The following is a 19,177-nucleotide window of genomic DNA, read 5'->3' as shown; positions in this document are numbered from 1 at the left end:
ACACAGAAACCCTGCGTCAACTGTCGTCAGTTCCGCAGGGTTTATGTCTGCATCTTCATCTCGCCGCCCTCCTAGGAAGGAATCTCAAAGGCGTTACTACTCTCCAGCATCAAGGGGCAGATCTTCATATCCGCAGCAAAGATCTCAGCCCAGGCAACCTAGAACTGCTAGGCCTCAACCCCCACTGCAGACGGGACCGGCTGCAGGCTTTTGAGGCCATCACCAGAGACCAAAGCCATCTCCACAACCCACAACCGGAGCTACCAGTAGGAGGCCGAGTTTCCTCCTTTTACAACAATTGGATAAAAATAACGAATGACCAGTGGGTACTCTCCATAATATCTCGAGGTTACCAACTCAATTTTGTCTCAATTCCAAGAGATTCTCCTCCAAAACCTTTTCCACTAAGCGAAAATCACATAACTCATCTACAAGCAGAATTATCCACCCTTCTGAGAGCCAGAGCTGTAGAACCGGTGCCCCGGACTCAGCAGGGCAGAGGATTCTACTCCCGTTATTTCCTCATTCCAAAGAAAACTGGAGGCCTACGTCCCATCCTAGACCTCAGAAATCTCAAAATATTTCTGAAGAAAGAAAAGTTCAGGATGGTTTCTCTAGGCACCATGCTTCCACTTCTTCAAACAGGAGATTGGCTTTGTTCTCTGGATCTACAAGACGCTTACGCTTACATTCCAATATTTCCTCCTAATCGCAAATATTTGCGCTTCCTGGTGGGTCACCAACATTTCCAGTACAACCATTCGGACTCGCTTCAGCTCCTAGAGTATTCACCACATGCCTGGCAGTAATAGCAGCACACACAAGGAAAGTGTCCACGTCTTCCCTTATCTGGACAACTGGCTAATCAGGAGTCAATCTCAACAAGGAGCAATAACTTCTCTCAATCGAACAATTGCTCTACTTCACTCTATGGGATTTCTCATCAATTATCAAAAGTCCCATCTCATTCCGTCTCACCTGCTTCCATTCATTGGTGCAGAATTGAACACCATCCTCTGAAAAGCCTTTCTACCCGACGATAAGGCAGAGACACTTTCCCTATTGGCAAACTCGCTACACTCGAAGAAACAAGCACAGCTCATCAGTTTCTCACCTTACTAGGTCACATTGCCTCCACAATTCATGTCACTTCTATGGCAAGACTAGCCATGAGAATAACCCAATGGACTTTAAGATCTCAATGGCTCCAAGCCATTTAACCACTATCATCTCCAATTCAAGTAACCCACCAGCTGCGTTCATCTCTACTTTGGTGGGCGAACAAGAACAACTTGTGCAAGGGCCTACCCTTCCAAAGTCCCACAGATAACTTTAACTACAGATGCGTCCACCTTGGGTTGGGGAGCTCACATAGACAATCTTCAAACCCAAGGTACTTGGACAAAACTCGAAGCAACATATCAAATCAATTTCTTGGAACTTCGAGCTATACGTTATGCCCTGCATGCATTCAAGAACTGCCTTTCACACAAGACTCTTCTGATTCAAACGGTCAATACAGTAGCCACATGGTACCTGAACAAACAAGGAGGTGTGGGCTCATATCTCCTTTGTCAAGAAGCCGCACAGATTTGGGGCTGGGCCCTAACACACTCAATGTTTCTGCGGGCCACTTATCTGGCAGGCATTCACAACATAGTGGCAGATTGCGTAAGTCGTCAGTTCCAACCACACGAGTGGTCCCTGGATCCCTTAGTAGTGACCAGGATATTTCAACGTTGGGGGCAACCAACAATAGACCTCTTTGCATCACACCTGAATCACAAAGTGGACAAGTTCTGCGCTCTGCACAGACAAAAACACCAGCCAACCAAGGACGTCTTTGCTTGCCCTTGGAACTCAGGCCTTCTATATACGTATTCTCCGATACCGCTAATAACCAAATCTCTAGTGAAGCTACAACAGGACAAAAGGTCCATGATACTCATAGCCCCGTATTGGCCTCGACAAGTATGGTTTCCCACACTTCTAGACCTCTCGATCAGAGAACAATTTGCCTGGGTGTAGCTCCCTATTTCATAACTCAGGATCAGGGTCGGTTGCGCCATCCCAACCTTCAGTCACTATCCCTGACAGCATGGATGTTGAAAGCTTGATTTTACAACCACTCAATCTTTCAACCAATGTCTCTCAAGTGCTTATAGCTTCACGTAAACCTTCAACACGAAAGAATTATTCTTCGAAATGGAAAAGGTTTACTTTGTGGTGCATGCAAAAGAGTATTGACCCTTTCTCCTACCCCACAACTTCTCTGCTGGACTATTTATGCCATCTGTCGGACTCTGGCCTCCAGACTTCATCTGTCAGAGTACACCTAAGTGCAATCTCAGCTTACCATAACAAGATGGGAGATGCACCAATATCCATACAACCTCTTGTCAGTAGATTTATGAGAGGTTTAACTCAACTTAAACCACCAATTCGGCCACCAGTCACAGAATGGGACCTTAATCTGGTCTTAACAAGACTCATGCGTTCTCCTTTTGAACCCATGACTTCCTGTGATCTTAAATTTCTCACATGGAAGACTATCTTCCTTATAGCCATACATCAGCTAGAAGGGTTAGTGAATTACAAGCACTTGTCACGTACTCACCCTATACAAAATTCCTACATGACAGAGTGGTTCTCTGTACACATCCAAAATTCCTCCCCAAGGTAGATACGGAATTCCACTTGAACCAATCCATAGTTTTACCCACATTCTTTCCAAGGCCTCATTCTCACCAAGGAGAATGGGCCTTGCATACCTTGGACTGTAAACGTGCGCTAGCATTTTACTTAGACTGCACTGCAGTCCACAGGAAATCCACTCAACTCTTTGTATCTTATGATCCAAACAAACCGGGAAAGGCAGTGGGTAAACATACTCTCTCCAGTTGGCTAGCAGATTGCATACAATTCTGCTATGAAAAAGCAGGCCTTCCTCTCCAAGGACGAGTAAAGGCGCATTCAGTAAGAGCAATGTCAACCTCAGTAGCACACTATCGTTCAGTGCCAATTCTTGACAAATGTAAAGCAGCAACATGGAGTTCTCTTCACTCCTTTGCATCTCATTACTGTTTGGACAAAGAAGGACGACAGGATTCAGCTTACGGACAATCTGTCTTAAACAACTTGTTTCCAGTATAATCCCAACTCCTTCTACATCCAACCTACTGTGATCTTCGGCTGCTTCATTTTCACCAACAATACTTCACTGTTGCTTCACTTCAAAATGACTCAGCCTCTAGCTTGCTAATCACCCATATGTGAGGACTAGCATCCTGCTTGTCCTGGGATAAAGCAAAATTGCTTAACTTGTAATAGGTGTTATCCCAGGACAGCAGGATATAGTCCTTACGAAACCCACCCGCCACCCCGCGGAGTTGGGTCCAATATGTTTTATTATTTTATTTTTTGCTAAAGCTTATTACTACATAAGAGACTGAAAGGAGACCCCTGTGGCTGAGAATATCATGGCATGCTGGGCATGCTCAGAGGGCCAGTCAAAAGTTTCTAGAAACTTTGACAGAAAGTTTTCCGCAATAGGGCTCCATTAATGACTACATCCTGCTGTCCTGGGATAACACCTATTACAAGGTAAGCAATTTTGCTTTATCTGTATTACTGATGACTTTACTTTAAATTGTTAATGCTTCTTATAGCCAATTTTACCAAGAGAGGACACTTGCTGAGTTTATAAAATGTTTCTTCAGCTTTTTACAGTAATACTATAAACCTATTCATGAGCATTTCAGCATAGTTTGTTTTGTGTCTTGTTTTGAGATTTTGCTTTCATGCAGCTGTGAAGATAAAGCACATTTCTTAATGTCCAGTCAGATGAACCCAGAATAAGTGGGTTATGCACCTCTACCAGCTGATGGAGACAGAGCAAACTGACGTCACAGTATATATACCCCTGCAGTGACATCAGCCTGCCAGTATTTTCCATCTCCGGCAAATGATGGACCTGTATCTCCCTACTGGGGATTGATTTGTTTTGAAAAAGAAGAAATAAGGAAAATAAATTTGCCCCGCACTCCTGCGGTGATACCAAAAGGTCCCTTCTCTAGTTGAGAATTCCTGAGGTGATTTCCATGGTCCCTTAGATGAGTGCCTTGGTCCAGTAGCTGTTTTTTCAGCCAGTGTGGACTTAGCTGTTAAGCAGCTGAAAGGCAGCGGATGCAGGAAGCTGAGCACAGTGGTGACAGCATATGCCCTCACCCCTGCAGCCGGAGACCATCTCTGTAAGTCTGAACTCAGGTAAGTTTTGAAATAAAAAATACAGAGACAGAGAAGGAGGGTTTTCTGGTGTAGCGCTTCCTCCTTCCCCCAGCCTCCGTGCTCGCATGCCTTTCCGATGTTCGTCCCAGTCCATGGGAGATCAAGGGACATGGGCAGCCTGGTGGGTTGAGCAGCCTCTGTCGGCTAAGCCCTGCTCTGAGCCTTCTTCACTGATCACCATGTGGTGGGCCTCAACAACATGCCCTTGCTTTAGGCTGCCCTCCACAGGATTGTTGGTTTCGTGTATGCCTCTAGTTTTGCATCCAAGTTGTGTGTCCAGTTTTTGGATGCTTAGGCAGGCCTAGTAGTCTGTCCGTCCAAGTTAAGTGGTCCCTTAGCTGGCCGTCTGCTCACCTGTGTGCACAAGTTGAGCGTTGCTTTACACTGAAGTTTTTTGTACAGCGCCTATCACTAGGGACATCTAAATCTTGGACGCCTAGGGGTTGGATGCCTAATTTTGGGACACCTAGAATTTTTTGGATGTCCTAAAAAATATATATATATATAATAGCAGCTAGTCGCATGCCTCTGACTGCCGCTCAGCATGCTGCCGGTCTAATGGCGCCTATATCTAATAAAACTAAGCACTTTTCTCTTTGCACTGCCTGTCCTATTCGGGCATCACAACCAGTCGTGCCCACTGACCTGTGCCAGCGCTGTTTGGAGGCTTAGGGAGAATTATCTTCCTCTAATTTCACTAAGCCTGGTTCTTCCCAGCCGGATGTAGATCTGGGTAAAGACCTTTCTCCTAGGACAAGCAGGATAGTAGTCCTCACACATGGGTTACATCATTGGATGGAGCCCGGCACGGAAAACTTACATCAACGTTTCTAGAACTTTGACTAGGTATACTGATTATGCCCAGCATGCCCTATACCACGCAGGGTTTCTCTTCAGTCTTTTTTTCCTCGGAGATTTCGCCTCATGGTTACTTGAGCTCTTTTTTTTTTTTTTTTTTTTTAACATTTCTTGCTTGGAAAAATTTTCCACCGATAGTTTTTGGGTTTTTTGCGTCTTTTTTCAGTGTGGGTCCTTCTCCGGTTCTCTCTAGTGTCTCAGTGAGGATTTTTGGCAGTTCAGTAAAGTTTTCTTTCGCTTCTGTCCCCCCGTTGCGGCGGTGCCATCTCTGCTTTCGTTTTCACCCTGTTCAGTTCATATCGTCATGGGCTCGTTGGATTTCCATCGATTCCCTCAGTGCCCGAGTACTGTGTCTATTACAGACCCACACGATGTGTATATCCTCTGCCTGGGGGCATCATATGACGTCCATGGGTGCCACTCGAGTGACCAAATGACCCCGAAGGGACATCGTGCTCACCTCAACAAGATGGAAAAGCTCTTCGGGGTGAGGAAGTCCGAGCCATCTATGTCTGCATCGGTGACGACTCCAAAGAACCTTGGAGCTGCACCGATGGACACTGAGCCATCGACATCAGTGGGGCCATCTGTTCCGTTGATACCGCCGGTGGACAGGGGCTTTGGGGACCGACCTCTGTCAGTCTGTTCCAGGTCGAGGACATCGGGTTCATCGTCATTGACCTTAGCACCGTGGAAAGACCGGTCCGAGCACCAAGGCAAACCAAGGAAGCATCGGCACTAGTCACCTTTAATGCATGGGGCCAAGCTTGACTCAGCACCAGCGCTTGCTGTGATGCCTCTGAAGCAACCCCTTGACGAGGAGTGCCTATTCTCCATCAATGCTGGGGCTCCTCGACGGTCTCCACAGTTCTGGTGTCAGTCAATCCTCTTATTCACCTCGGGAATCTGCGAAAGAACTGGCCACCCCTCCTGCCTCCCAGTCCCATTTTGGCATCGGCAAATTTCGAAGAGGAGTTGGATCGCAGAGTCCATCTGGTGGTCAATCGGGCTCTGTGGAACGCCGTGCTCTCCCTGCTGGAACCGCTGCTGGAGCGTCTCAACGTGCTAATCGGTGTGTTTATCAACCCAGCTGGTGCCAGTTCCTGGGAGCCCATCGATGCCCTGCAGGGCACCAGTGCTTCTCCCAACCTAGGTGGTGCTCGTTTCTGGTTCCGAGGTGGAGGAAGCTCCGTCGAGGCCGGAGGAGACACCGAGCCTGCAGCCCTCCATCCAGCTTTGCCAGGGCCAGCACCAGTGCCACTGGTGTCTAGGTTGCTGGATGAAGGCTGAGCACCCAGGGACCCATCCCTTGTGAATTAGTGAGGATGAGGCCCCTTATGACCCCTCGGAGAATGACACTGCAGAATCCTCCTCAGAGGACTTGGCGGGTCTTCCCTCAGAACAGAGGAATGAAGGAGGTCACCGCCTGAGGACCTGACCTTTGCAGGTTTTGTAAGGGTGATGGCGGAAGCCATCCTCTTTCACTTGATGACAGAGGAGGATGCCAGGCACAAGATGCTGGAAATCCTCCAGTTTGTGGAGGCTCCTAAAGAGATCATGGTGGTCCCGGTACACAACATCTTTAAGGATGCTGTTGAGGATTTGGGAGCACCCCCTCATGGTTCCTCCTGTGAATAGGGAGGCAAACGGGGTTTACCTCGTCCAACAGGCTCCCAGATTTGAAAAGTGTCAGCTGGCACACCATTGCTCCTAGGGCAGAGTCGCAGGTGGAAACCTTGCCAGGACCTACTGTTAAGCGCTGGAGTACTCCTATAGCAGCAGCGGGACTGCCTGATAGAGATCCGGATTGCACGGATGATGATGCAGATCCTGATTCTCTTGAGGATGGTAAAATTCCTCCAGGATTAGAACCATATAGGACTATGCTATAAAAATGAGCTGCCAGCCCTGATTTCCCAGACTTTGAAAATGCTGGGAGTACATGGGGCAGATTCCATGTCTAAGAAAAATCCCATTTTGGTTTCTATGCATAAAGCCTCTTGTTTTTTCCCTGTGATGGAGGCCATTCAAGATTGATTGATCTTGAGTGGGGCGCCCTAGAGCTAGTTTCAAAGGAGGTTAGGTTTTGGAAGATGTGTATCCTCTGGATCCAGTGGTGAGAGAGCATTTACGTTTTCCGAAGGTGGATGCACTTGTATGTGCAGTCTCCAAGCGGACGACTATCCCCGTAGAGGGAGGAGTGGCCTTGAAGGATGTAGACAATAGAAGGATTGAAACTATCCTTAAGCAGGCATTTGAAGCAGTGGCAATGACTGCAAATAGCTTCTTGTTGTTCCCTGGAGGCTCACTCTTTTTCACTTCTCTCTCAAGAGGTTGATGACTCTGGGGTAAATTCCAGGGCAGTTATGGAGCTAGCGGCCACCTGCTTGGCAGATGCAGGCTGCAATTTGGTCTGCACCTCAGCCAGAGGGGTGGTTTTGGCAATAGCGGCCAGGCATCAGTTATGGCTGAGGAATTGGTCGGCTGATGCAACCTCCAAGGCTAACCTCAGGAAATTGCCCTTTAAAGGCTCACTTTTGTTTGGGAGTGTGTTGGAGAAACTGGCCAGTAAGTAGGGCGAATCATCAGTTCCTCAGTTACTGGGGGATCCAAGTGTTTTCAACCCTATAGAGGAGCGGCCTTTTGGTAGGTCTCTGTCCTTTCATCTCAGACAGCCCAGAGGGGGCGCAGACTCAGGAAGTGGATCCTCCCAAGTCTCCAAATGAAGACTTGCCGACCCACCCCCTGGGAACATGAAATAAGGGAACGTCTCTCTCTCTCTTCTTTCAGAGGTGGGTCAAGATTACATTGGATCAGTGGTCCTGGAGGTGAAACGAGAAGAATATGTGCTGGAGTTTCGCAGTATTCCTCGGGATGTGTCCATGGTCTTTCCTTGCCACTCCTCGCAGAAGAAGCAGGCAGTGGAGGATACGCTAGCAAGGCTCCTCAGTCTGAGGGCTGTGATTCTATTGCCCATATATCAAGAAAATACAAGGTGATATTCAATTTATTTCGTTGTGCCCAAGAAAGAGGGATCCTTTCTTCCCATCCTGGATCTCAAAGGTGTCAGCTGTTATTTGTGGGTGATGCATTTTCGCATGGAGACCTTGCGCTTGGTGATAATGGCTGTGCAGTCAGGGGCTTTTATGACCTATTTGGATCAATCCGAAGTGTATCTTCACATTCTCATTTGACTAGAGCATCAATGCTTTCTGCGGTTCTCAGTTATGGGACACCATTATCAGTTTCAGGCACTGTCTTTGGGTCTGGCCACCGCTCCCAGGATCTTTTCCAAGATAAGATGGTCAAAAGCGTAGTCAGGCAAAGCGGAGGTCTGGGTCTGGAGATAGGCAATGTGTAGTCAGACGAAGCAAAGGTCTGGGTCTGAAGATAGGCAATGCGTAGTCAGACGAAGCAGAGGTCTGAGTCTGGAGATAGGCAGTAGCGTAGTCGGACGAAGCAGAGGTCTGGGTCTGGAGATAGGCAGTAGCATAGTCGGGTGAAGCAGAAGTCTGGGTCTGGAGATAGGCAGTAGCGTGGTCTGGAGATAGGCAGTAGTGTAGTCAGGCGAAGCAAAGTCTGTTTAGTCAATCCGAACCATGAAGCAGGGTAGGAACGAAGAGACAGGAACCAGGAACAATGAGGAACAGGAATGCAGGGATAAGATGAATCTCTAGGAGGCAACAAGTACTCAACCAGCGAGGAGACCTATTGCAAAGGCAACACTAGGGCGTGGAGCCTGAGCTTAAATACTGAAGTCAGGTTGACGTCATCATCCGGGGCCACGGCTAGGTTCCTGCCGTGGACCCTACTTAAGAATCGATGGTGTGAGCGCACACGCCTAGGGAGGGGCACGGTGCGAGAAGCAGCATTTCTCCATGGGCCACACAGAGAGACCCGACAAGAAGTGGAAGCAGGACCGGGAACGCCTAGGACTGTGGCAGAGCCGGAGGCACCGGGGGAGGCCCGAGGATGGAGCTGACGGCCCACCGCCGCCAGCGAGGAGGAACCAGAAGCTGGAGTCACAGTAGAAAGGTGAGGGGACCGTGCCACGGGTCTGCTGCGGACGGCACACGTAACACTGACTTTCACTTGAATCAGTCCATCTCCCTGTCATCTCTGGATAGAGAAAGAACATAAGAACATAAGAAATTGCCATGCTGGGTCAGACCAAGGGTCCATCAAGCCCAGCATCCTGTTTCCAACAGAGGCCAAAACCAGGCCACAAGAACCTGGCAATTACCCAAACACTAAGAAGAACCCATGCTACTGATTATTCTTACAATTATATTGTATCTCATGTTCCTTGTACTCGCCCCTGGGCGACAGTTCAGTTTCTATGTAAACTGGTGCGATATGTATCCTATACAGGAACATCGGTATATAAAAGTTAAAAATAAATAAATAAATAAATATAATTGATTAATAGCTATCAATGGACTTCTCCTTCAAGAACTTATCCAAACCTTTTTTGAACCCAGCTACACTAACTGCACTAACCACATCCTCTGGCAACAAATTCCAGAGCTTTATTGTGCGTTGAGTGAAAAAGAATTTTCTCCGATTAGAGATGTAGAGGAGTATCATCTGTTGCGACCCTTGGATATCAAGAGACATATTGTCTGGAAGACGGATCGCCTGTTTGTCCTTCATGGCAGTATTAGGCAGGGAGAGCAGGCCTTGCAGGCTACCATAGCTCACTGAATTAAGGAGGTAATCACGGCTGCATACATTGATGCTGGGAAGCTGTTGCCTAGTCAGGTCAAGGCTCATTTCACTATGGCTCAGGCAGTGTCATGGGCGGAAGTGAAATTGTTGTCTTCTGTCGACATTTGCCGAACTACGACGTGGTCCTCGATGCATACTTTTTCCAAGTATTATCGTCTGGATGTGCAAGCCTGGGAGGATACAATCTTTGCATGTGTGGTTTTGACTGGACCGTGGGCAGCCTCCCGCCCTATTTGGGAGTAGCTTGGTAACATCCCACTTGTTCTGGATTCATGTGTCTGGAAGCTAAGAAATGAGAAATTACTACTTTCCTGATAATTTCCTTTTCTTTAGGACAGTCAGATGAGTCCAGCTTCCCCTCCCTTGGCTGCCGAATGGGTGTATTATGGTCCTCCTCCACGGCTACATGTTACAGGGATTACTGGAAAGTGTTAATCCAGTCCCAATGCACAGTGTTGACTCTTGGCTGTGTATTGAATTGGTTTTCTGTTTAATCAAATTATGTTAGTCTGTCCACAGTTGCTTTTGAAGAGAATACTGGCAGGCTGATGTCACTGCAGGGGTATATAAACTGTGATGTCAGTTTGCTCCATCTCCATCTGCTGGTAGAGGTGCATAACCCACTAGTTCTGGTTTCATCTGATTGTCCTAAAGAAAAAGAAATTATCAGGTAAGTAGTAATTTATCGTTTAACTTGAAAATGAGCAAAAATAATTTGGAGGGGCAAGGGTTTGAGTCAAATAATTAGTATAATGAAACTACCTAATATCGTGTACATAAAATTCATTCTTATGCTAGCATAACAGCAAGCAGGATTCATAGGGCATTTCTAGCTCCTCTTAAGATCTATTACAACATGGTTGTAAAGCAGACACAAAACAAAAGCAGGTCTTCTTGTTGTACATGCAGATTGCAAGGTACAAGGCCCCATTCCACCAGCTCCGAATTCAGTATGGTACAAACAAAGGCAAAAACTACACGGAAGAAGAGGATCGCTTCTTGATCTGCATGTTACACAAGATGGGCTTCGATAAAGAAAACGTATATGAAGAACTGAGGCAGTGTGTGCGCAATGCTCCTCAGTTTAGATTTGACTGGTTTATCAAGTCAAGGACTGCAATGGTTTGTACCAATTTTCTGAGGCATATGATTATGAGGGGTTTTTTTTCCCCAGAATTACAGATTTTTAAGAATGCTTGGGACACAATACAGAAGGTGTTTGTAAGGATAAGGGAGAATGCTGATGGAGTTTGAGTAGGCAAAGGCAACAAGGTAGACTGGGTGAACCAAGAGGGCTTAATGCCAAGTTTTTTATTACTGCATTTTTACTGCGATATCAAAAAATAAAACTGGGGATTAAGCATTTTTATGGCCAATGCTATACTGGATTCTAGTCTATGATGCATAGCTGTTTTATGACTCTAAGGGTCAGATTTACTAAGACTTTTCTCCCATTATGTGTCTGGGAAAAATGTTTAGTAAATGATTCCCTAAATGTGACCTTAAATGATTTACAAATTATCTGGAATAAATACAAAATGCAAACAGAAAAGATGCCAAGTCAGGCCCCAGGTCAGCTTCAGAAACTGATACACCTGGGATAATGTTGAATAGCCTACTTAGTTATAATGCTTTTATTATGCATACTTTGTAGCACATTTTCAAAGAGAAACTTCCTGAGTGTTGTGCATCTGTGAAAATTAGTGTAAAACATACACAATAAAAGCATTCAAGTACATTGCACTTGCTATTTGTGAAGGCAGTGGAGGTGAGTAAAATAATGTGTAGATTTTTTAAAATCCTATTTGTGCATGCTATTTTCCTCCCTTGACCAAAATCATTTTGGGTAAGATGATCGAAAGGGCTGTGACAATTCAGTTTAATGAGTTTCTAGTTGACCGCAACATTCTTAACACAATACAGTTTGGGTGCGTGCTCAGCACAATACTTAAACCACATTAGTGGCTCTGTGTGATTTGCACAAGTGCCTTGATAGAGTGTCTGATTTAATTGCTGCTTTTGACACAGTTGAACTTCAGTTGCTATTGGCATGTCTGGAGGAGATTGGTATTGCTAATGCCTGCTTATATTGGTTTCAATCGTTTTTGAATAATGTTGCGGGATTTTTCTTTGCATGAGCTTTGAGTGTGGGACGCCCTGGGGGTCCATTCTTTCCACTATTTTATTTAGCATGAACACTCAACCCCTGGAAAACATAACTCGGGATGCTGAGGTAAAGCCTTATATGTATGTAGATATTATATAGTTGTTCCTGCCAATGGGGAAGGATAGGGATGCTACTTCACTGGTTATGGAACTAGTGTTTAATTAAAATTTCTGAGTGAATGAAGTCTGTTAAACTCAAGTTAAATTCTCAGAAAACTGAGATCTTATGGATTAGGAAACTATCGATTAACCTGAGTAATCCAATGATCAAACTGGATGGTGTTGTTATACTGTTCTACTTTGACCAGGCTAAAATACTGTGCTTGGTAGTTTAAGCTAAAGCTGGACAAACATTTCATCTGCAGTTTAGAACACCACATTTTATTTGCTTCTCCTTTGGCAAATTCACCATTCCATGATAACAATGATCTTTGTACCGTGGTTCATTCAGTGATAACATATAGATTAGATTACTGACCGGAGTGAAGGCAGCTTGCTATACCTCGGTATATAAAAAACTTTTAAATAAATAAATAAATACTGCAATGCTTTATATTTGGGCATGCCAGGAACAACTTTATGCTGATTCAGAACAGTGCTGCTTGTCTGATTCCCATGATATCATCTCTCCTGTCTTTCGAGAGTTATATTGTCTGCCAGTAGGGAGTAGAATGTATTTATATATTTTTTGTTATATGAAATGTTGAATGGTTTAGCTCCTCAATATTTGATAGATATGGTATGGCCTTGTGTTCAGTAGCTAGGAAGTTATTAAAACTCCCTTCCTCTTCAACCAGTCAGACCAGTTCAGACAAATGGGTTATGCATCCCAGCCACTAGCAGATGGAGACAGAGATAAACAGGCTCACTGCTGTTACCCTTTTATATGCATCTATGCTGACCTCAAACTGCCAGTATTCTCTATCTCCAGCAGATGGTATAAGTATGCATCCCGTGCTGTGGACTGAGGTCTGGCATGCTGAATTGGGATTCTAGTTGGCGAGGCTCCTGAGTTGACAGACTTCCTCAATTGAGCTAAAAAAAATTTTTTTTAAATCAGGTGGCTCTTAAGGTGAAAGCAGTCTGCTCCCTCCCTTAGTTGAGCTAACCCAGGGGTCTTCTAAACTGAGTTTGGGGTTTACAACTCCTTCCTATCTCTACTTCTGCTCTCCCTCCCCCACCCTGTTGCCAGTACTGCCCTTCTGCATTGGCTGGAGTGCCATAAATTTAGTTAAAAAATAAAAATAAAAAGACACAGGAAGGCAAAAGCATAGCAGAAACTGATGACCACAGGACTTTAATTTATGTTGTGAGACAATGGCAGGCCTGTTCCAGCTTTATCTAGGGCTGTATTTCTTGATCTGGCCATGGCAGTGCAGCAGAAGAATGGGGCAGGTTTCATGGTGACAGCAGCAGAACATGGGAAGAAATCTATGTTCTGCTGAGGCTGTGGGGTCTAGCAGCTATCTTAAGGGAGAGCAGCAAAAAGATGCTGCATTTGTGTGAGTGAAGAGGGAGTGTTGCACAACAGTGATTTGGGGACTCCCCGCAGAATTGGAGCAGGCATGGTAGCTACATTATTTTGCCTGGGGGAAAGGGGGAGAGAGTGTGTTGGAGTTTGGCACAATGGCCATTTTGTGACTGTGAGGAGATAAAGGGGAACTGAATCATCCTATGGAGTGGCTTCCTGCGTGGCTGCTTCTCTGGTTACTGTAGCTACTTCTGGTTACTGTAGCTACCTACCCTGTTGTGAATGCCATCTCTGTGGCCTGGACTTCATTTTCCCGAAAATTTTTAAAATGTTTTCAACAGGCTTTTTCAGCAGCGCAGGATTATTTTCATGGATCTGCGCCAGGTTTTCTAAACCTTCTTGGAGCCAGGGTCCTTGAGAAAGAAGAGGCCCAGAAAGGAGGAGCCCAGGGATTTAGATGAGGAGAGGTGTTCCAAATCAGAGAATTCTCTGGATGGTTTTGAAAAAACTGCCAGATACTGTCTCTGCAGAGGATCTCAAATAAAGGGGAGGATAGCACTGCTTTAGTCTTTCATAGAGAATTGATGGCATTGATTGAGCAGCCCTTAAGTATGCTAAATATTGTGGAGAATAAAAAGGAGGAGACTCCCAGTTCATCGGAGGATCCAATTATGGTGTGTATTAGAAAACCCTCCAAATCCTTTCCTGTACATCAGACTGTTAAGGATCTGGCAGATCTGGAGTGGTTTCTCCAGAGGCCAACTTTAAGGGACATAGTTCCTTAGCCAAGCTGTATCCCCTAGTTTCTCAAGAGAGGGAAAGACTGTGGTTTCCAAAGGTGGCACAGGGGTGATATGATATAGACGTTCAGATACCTGAAAGGTTTTAATGATGTACAAACGTCAAACCTTTTCCGTTGGAAAGAAATCAGTAGAACTAGGGGTCACAAAATAAAACTCCAGGGAGGACACCTCAGAACCAACGTCAGAAAATAATTTTTCATGGAGAGGGTGGTAGATGCCTGGAATGCCCTTCCAGAGGAGGCGGTGAAAACCAAAATAGTGAAAGAATTCAAAAGAGCATGGAATAAATATTGTGGATCCTAAAGGCTAAAGGATGGAAATGAAGAAAAGAGTGCATGGAGTAACTTGCTAGTGCGGTGTTTACTACCCTTTAACCAATAAGCCTTGATACTGTTGATGCAACTCCATCATTGCTGTCTGCTTTAGTGGCAGGGGGAAAAGGGGAATTGGATTCATACAGTGAGAAACTGAAGGCCTCGACATCTACGGTCAGGGGAAACAAGTATGGGGGTACCTTGTTGATGCGGCGGTTACTACCCTTAACCAATAAGCCTTGATACTGTTGATGCAACTGAAACATTGCTTTCTGCTTCAACGGCAAGGTATAATGGGGAATTGGATTCAAACAGCAACCAAGGAGGGCCTTGACTTTTATGGTGTAGGACAGTGGTTCTCAACCGGTGTGTCGCCAAGCACACTCAGGTGTGTCGCCACACTTCCTGGTTCCCCGTTGACCCAACTGCTCCCCCTACCCGAGCAAAATAGGTCCTCCACCCGGGCTTAAAACACTGATAGCACGGGTGGAACGCAGCAGGACAGCTGGAGTCAACGGCACTGGCATGCTCTCTTCTTCCTGCCCCCCCCCCCCCCGCAGCCTGGAAGAGGAAGTGGTGAGCAGCGGGTGTGTGCGCGGGGAGAAGAGACCCTGCTAGTGTGGGCAGCGTCGGCCCGAAGAAGAGAAGAGAGGCTCAGAGAAAAACTAAGAATAACGTCAACCCCCATGGCTGATGGGACTCTTTTCTCCGCGAGGGCTGAAAATGAAGGAGGCTGCTGCTGCCTTTAGGGTTGGAATTGGAAGAGGCTCCTGCTGTTGCTAGTTCGGGGGGGGGGGGGGGGGGGAGGAATGAGTGAATGAGCAAGCATGTGTTTGAAGTGCTGTGTGTGTGTGGTGTGTGTGAGATAGCATGTATGTGAATGATTGAGGCCTATATATGTGAAAGAGAGTATGTGTGTGAGAGATAGCATGAATGGAAGTGTATGACTGAGAACCTGTATGTGTAAGTTTGTGATTGAAAACCTGTTTGTGTGAAAGAGTATGCGTGTGTGATTGAGATCCGTTGTGTGTGTGAGAGATCATATGTATGTATGATTAAGAGCCTGTGTGTATAAGTAAAAGAGAGACCATGTGTGTTTGTGTGTGATTGAGAGCTGGTTTAGGTGAGGGAACATGTATGTGATTGAAAGCCTGTGTGTAAATGAGAGAGAGAGCATGTATTTGAATGAGGGTCTGTGTGTGAGAGAAAAAGACAGCGTGGATGTATGTGATTGAAAGCCTGTGTGTGTGAGCATGAAAAGACAGAGAGTATGTGTATAAATGTGTAATTAAGACCCTAAATAAGTGAGAGAGAAAAAGCATGTGTATATGTGAGCAATTGAGAGCCAGTGTGAGAGAGAGAGGAGAAAGTTGCAAGCAAACCATCCCTCCTCCTGCTAATTCAAAGCAATCTCTGGGCACTTGGATATCAAAAGTTCCCAGGTATGCAGAGCAAAACATTTTTTGTATCCTTATTATTTTTCATTATTGGACCTTTGTGTCTGCTATTTTGAAATATTTTATTGGTATCTAGAAATTTTTGATATGAGTTTTTAATTATTGGATATTCCATTCATCAGCTGTTTCGAAATAATCTGTTCTTTTTGTTAGTATGGTTTTGCTGCTATTGATTATATTTATTTATTTATTTATTTGCAGCTTTTATATACCGACATTTGTTTAGTAACATCACATCAGTTTCCATTTAACATAACGAATAGCAACGGTGCTTAACAATTGAGATAATTAGAATAATAAGCTAGTTACATCTAAAGAATAGATGAGGAAGTTAGAATAATATAAGCTAATTGAATCAAAAATAATAATTGGGGTAAAGGATCAAAACACATATTAAATAAAGTGAGATAAAATACAAGTTGAAAACAAGTTGAAAAATTGGGATACTTAAATGATTAAAACACATAATAAATATTGTGAGATGAAATACAAATTGAAAACATAAGCAAAAAATGTAATTAAAGAAAGATAGGAAGGGGATTATCAAAATGATTGAGGGTACAAGCTGGTTAAATCTAAGGAACAAATGCTATAGTTATATAATCAAAACACATAATAAATATTTTTGGGATAAAATAAGTTGAAGAAATGAGCAAAAAATTGAATCTGTGTAAATTAGGAGGAAGAATATTAAGACATTTGCAAATAAGTGGAAAACTGAGGGGGGTAATCAGGTGGAATATGCCTACTGCTATTATATGGGTGAAGGAGAGTTAGGTAAATGCTTGTAAGAAAAGCCATGTTTTAAGTTTTTGTTTAAACTTTTTTGGGCATGATTCCTGATGAAGGTCAGGGGGCATATTGTTCCAGCTTGTCGGCCCGGCTATAGACATGGCGCGTTCTCTAGTTGTGTTGAGTAGGGTGGTTTTGTGAGAAGGTGTGTGTAATGTAGTAGCGTGTTGCATTCTGGGTAGTCTGGAGTGTTTGTGGAAGTGTAAAGCATTGTTGAGCCAGTGCCTGTTTTCGGTATGTAGGGTTTTATATATTATAGACAATATTTTGTATTCCCTGTACATACCTGGATCAGTCCAGACAGTGGGTTATATCCCCCGACCAGCAGATGGAGTCAGAACAGAGTTTGAGAGCGTCAGCATATAGAGTAGTGCACCCTCTGCTGGAGCTCAGTATTCTTCTCACTCCAGCAGATGTGAGCAGGGGGATCCACTAGCTCCCCCAGATTGACAGGGTTCCTTCATTTTTGGTTATTTCTTTCTTTTTCTCCACAGTAGTTCCCTGTCTTATGTTTCTCTTCATTTTGGATCCTTAAAATTAAAAAAAAAAAAAAGACTTTTCAATTTTTGAGGAGGCGTGTGTCTGTGGCTCTGCCTTCTCTATTCTGTACTCCTTTCCTCTTCCGTTGGGGTAAGTGGAAGTTTTTTGAGTTTCTTTCTCCACAGGTTTGCTTCTTTTTGGTGGTGCCCCGTGGATGCCGGTGGTTCTGGCCGCTCCACGCGTCGTGTGTGGGTCCCGTGGTTCGCAAGCTCCGCCCGCGGGTGTGTGCTCAACTGAAACGGGGGTTTTCCCTCGCAGTTCCTGGACCCCTTTGGCGGGTTGTTAGGGCCATTCCGCCCCCCCCCCCGCGGCCCTAGCTCGTTTTTGGCCCCCCCCCCCCCCCCCGAGGCTTTTTTTCCCCGGTGCTGACATGCCGCGGTCCTCGAGGTGTGAGGCCTGCGGCGAACCGGGGAATCAATTTCTGAGGGAGGGGCTTTGTGAGCGGTGCTTCCCCGAAGGGAAAGGCACCCTGCAGTCCTCCGGTGCGATTTCGGACCTGCCTCCTCCTCAGCCCGGGCGGCGCGGGCCGGCCACGACGCCGCCTTTGGCGGGAACGGCAGCCATTTTAGGGGGACAGCGTGAGACTGACTCGCTCCCAGATGCAGACAGGATTGGTTGCACTGGCTCTCAACAGGCTTTGCCCCGGCGGGGGGTTTGCCCGACCAGGGCTCCCAGGATGGTCCCCCCCCCAGGGATTCCAATCAGCTCCCAGTTTTTCTCACCTGATTTTATTCTGGCAATGCACATGGCTTATTTGCAGGGTATGGGAGCGCAGGCACCGAATCCCCTGGGGGCCCCTCCCCCCAAGGTTCCTAAACTTGCTGTTGGTCTCACCGCCTCGCCCGTTACACCTGGATCCCTGCCGGGTCCCTCTCCCTTGCCACCCCGGCGTACCGGGGGTGGCTTCGCCGGTTAGAGACGATTCCCCGGAACCCCTGGAGGCGCATCCGGATGGACAAACGGAGGGGGACGACCCTCGAGCCCTACGGATTTTTCAAAAAGAAGAGCTGGATGAACTCATCCAACATTATTAAGGAGCTGGACCTCGACCCACCTCCAGATTTGCCGATCCCTGTGGCTCCTGCCGTCGCCACCTCTTCTCGCAAAGGGGATCCAGTACTTGCCGCCCTCCGTCCTAGAGCAAGGGCTTTCCCTATCCATGAGTCCTTCCTACAGCTTCTCACCAGGGAGTGGGACACTCCCGAGGCGTCCTTGATGGTCACACGCGCCATGGAAAAGCTATACCCGCTCCCTGAGGATTTTTTGGATCTTATCAAGGTGCCCAAGGTGGATTCAGCGGTGTCGGCAGTGACCAAGAGGACGACCATCCCAGTCACGGGTGGAACGGCCCTGCGGGATACGCAGGACCGTAAACTAGAAACCTTCCTCAAGAGGGTCTTCGAAGTCTCCGCCCTAGGTATGAGGGCCATGATGTGCAGTTCGCTCGCGCAAAGGGCCAGCTTACTCTGGGTACAGCAGCTTCTCACCTCTCAGGAGTTGCCCCCCGAAGAGGCCACCCAGGCGGACCGTCTGGAATCTGACATAGCATACGGGGCGGACGCCTTGTATGATCTCTTTCGCGTAATGGCGCGGTCCATGGTTTCGGTTGTAGCAGCCCGACGGCTCTTGTGGCTTCGCAACTGGGCGGCGGATGCTTCCTCCAAGTCGAGCCTTGGCTCCCTCCCCTTTCGGGGGAAGTTTTTATTTGGAGAGGACCTGGATCAGATCATCAAGTCACTGGGGGAAAATTCGGTGCATCGG

The 19,177-nt window shown here is 46.3% G+C and overlaps 1 protein-coding gene across 2 annotated transcripts in view; it reads left to right on the top strand.

The window, feature by feature from the left end:
- The window catches only part of SMARCA1 (SWI/SNF related, matrix associated, actin dependent regulator of chromatin, subfamily a, member 1), an 856,940-nt gene that overhangs the window by 699,597 nt on the left and 138,166 nt on the right, over positions 1-19,177 (top strand). Inside the window, exon 23 of one of the 2 annotated variants that reach the window (XM_029607880.1) lies at positions 10,783-10,995. In XM_029607880.1, the coding sequence (XP_029463740.1) occupies positions 10,783-10,995 (213 nt within the window). Of the gene's footprint in view, positions 1-10,761; positions 10,996-19,177 lie in introns of both variants that reach the window. The other variant, XM_029607879.1, reaches the window with a different exon arrangement.

This window comes from Rhinatrema bivittatum, chromosome 6 (assembly GCF_901001135.1).
Source record: "Rhinatrema bivittatum chromosome 6, aRhiBiv1.1, whole genome shotgun sequence".
In the NCBI taxonomy this organism is placed as follows: Eukaryota; Metazoa; Chordata; class Amphibia; order Gymnophiona; family Rhinatrematidae; genus Rhinatrema; species Rhinatrema bivittatum.
The sequence above is the reverse complement of the archived record's forward strand: the minus strand, read 5'-3'. Positions and strand labels throughout refer to the sequence as shown.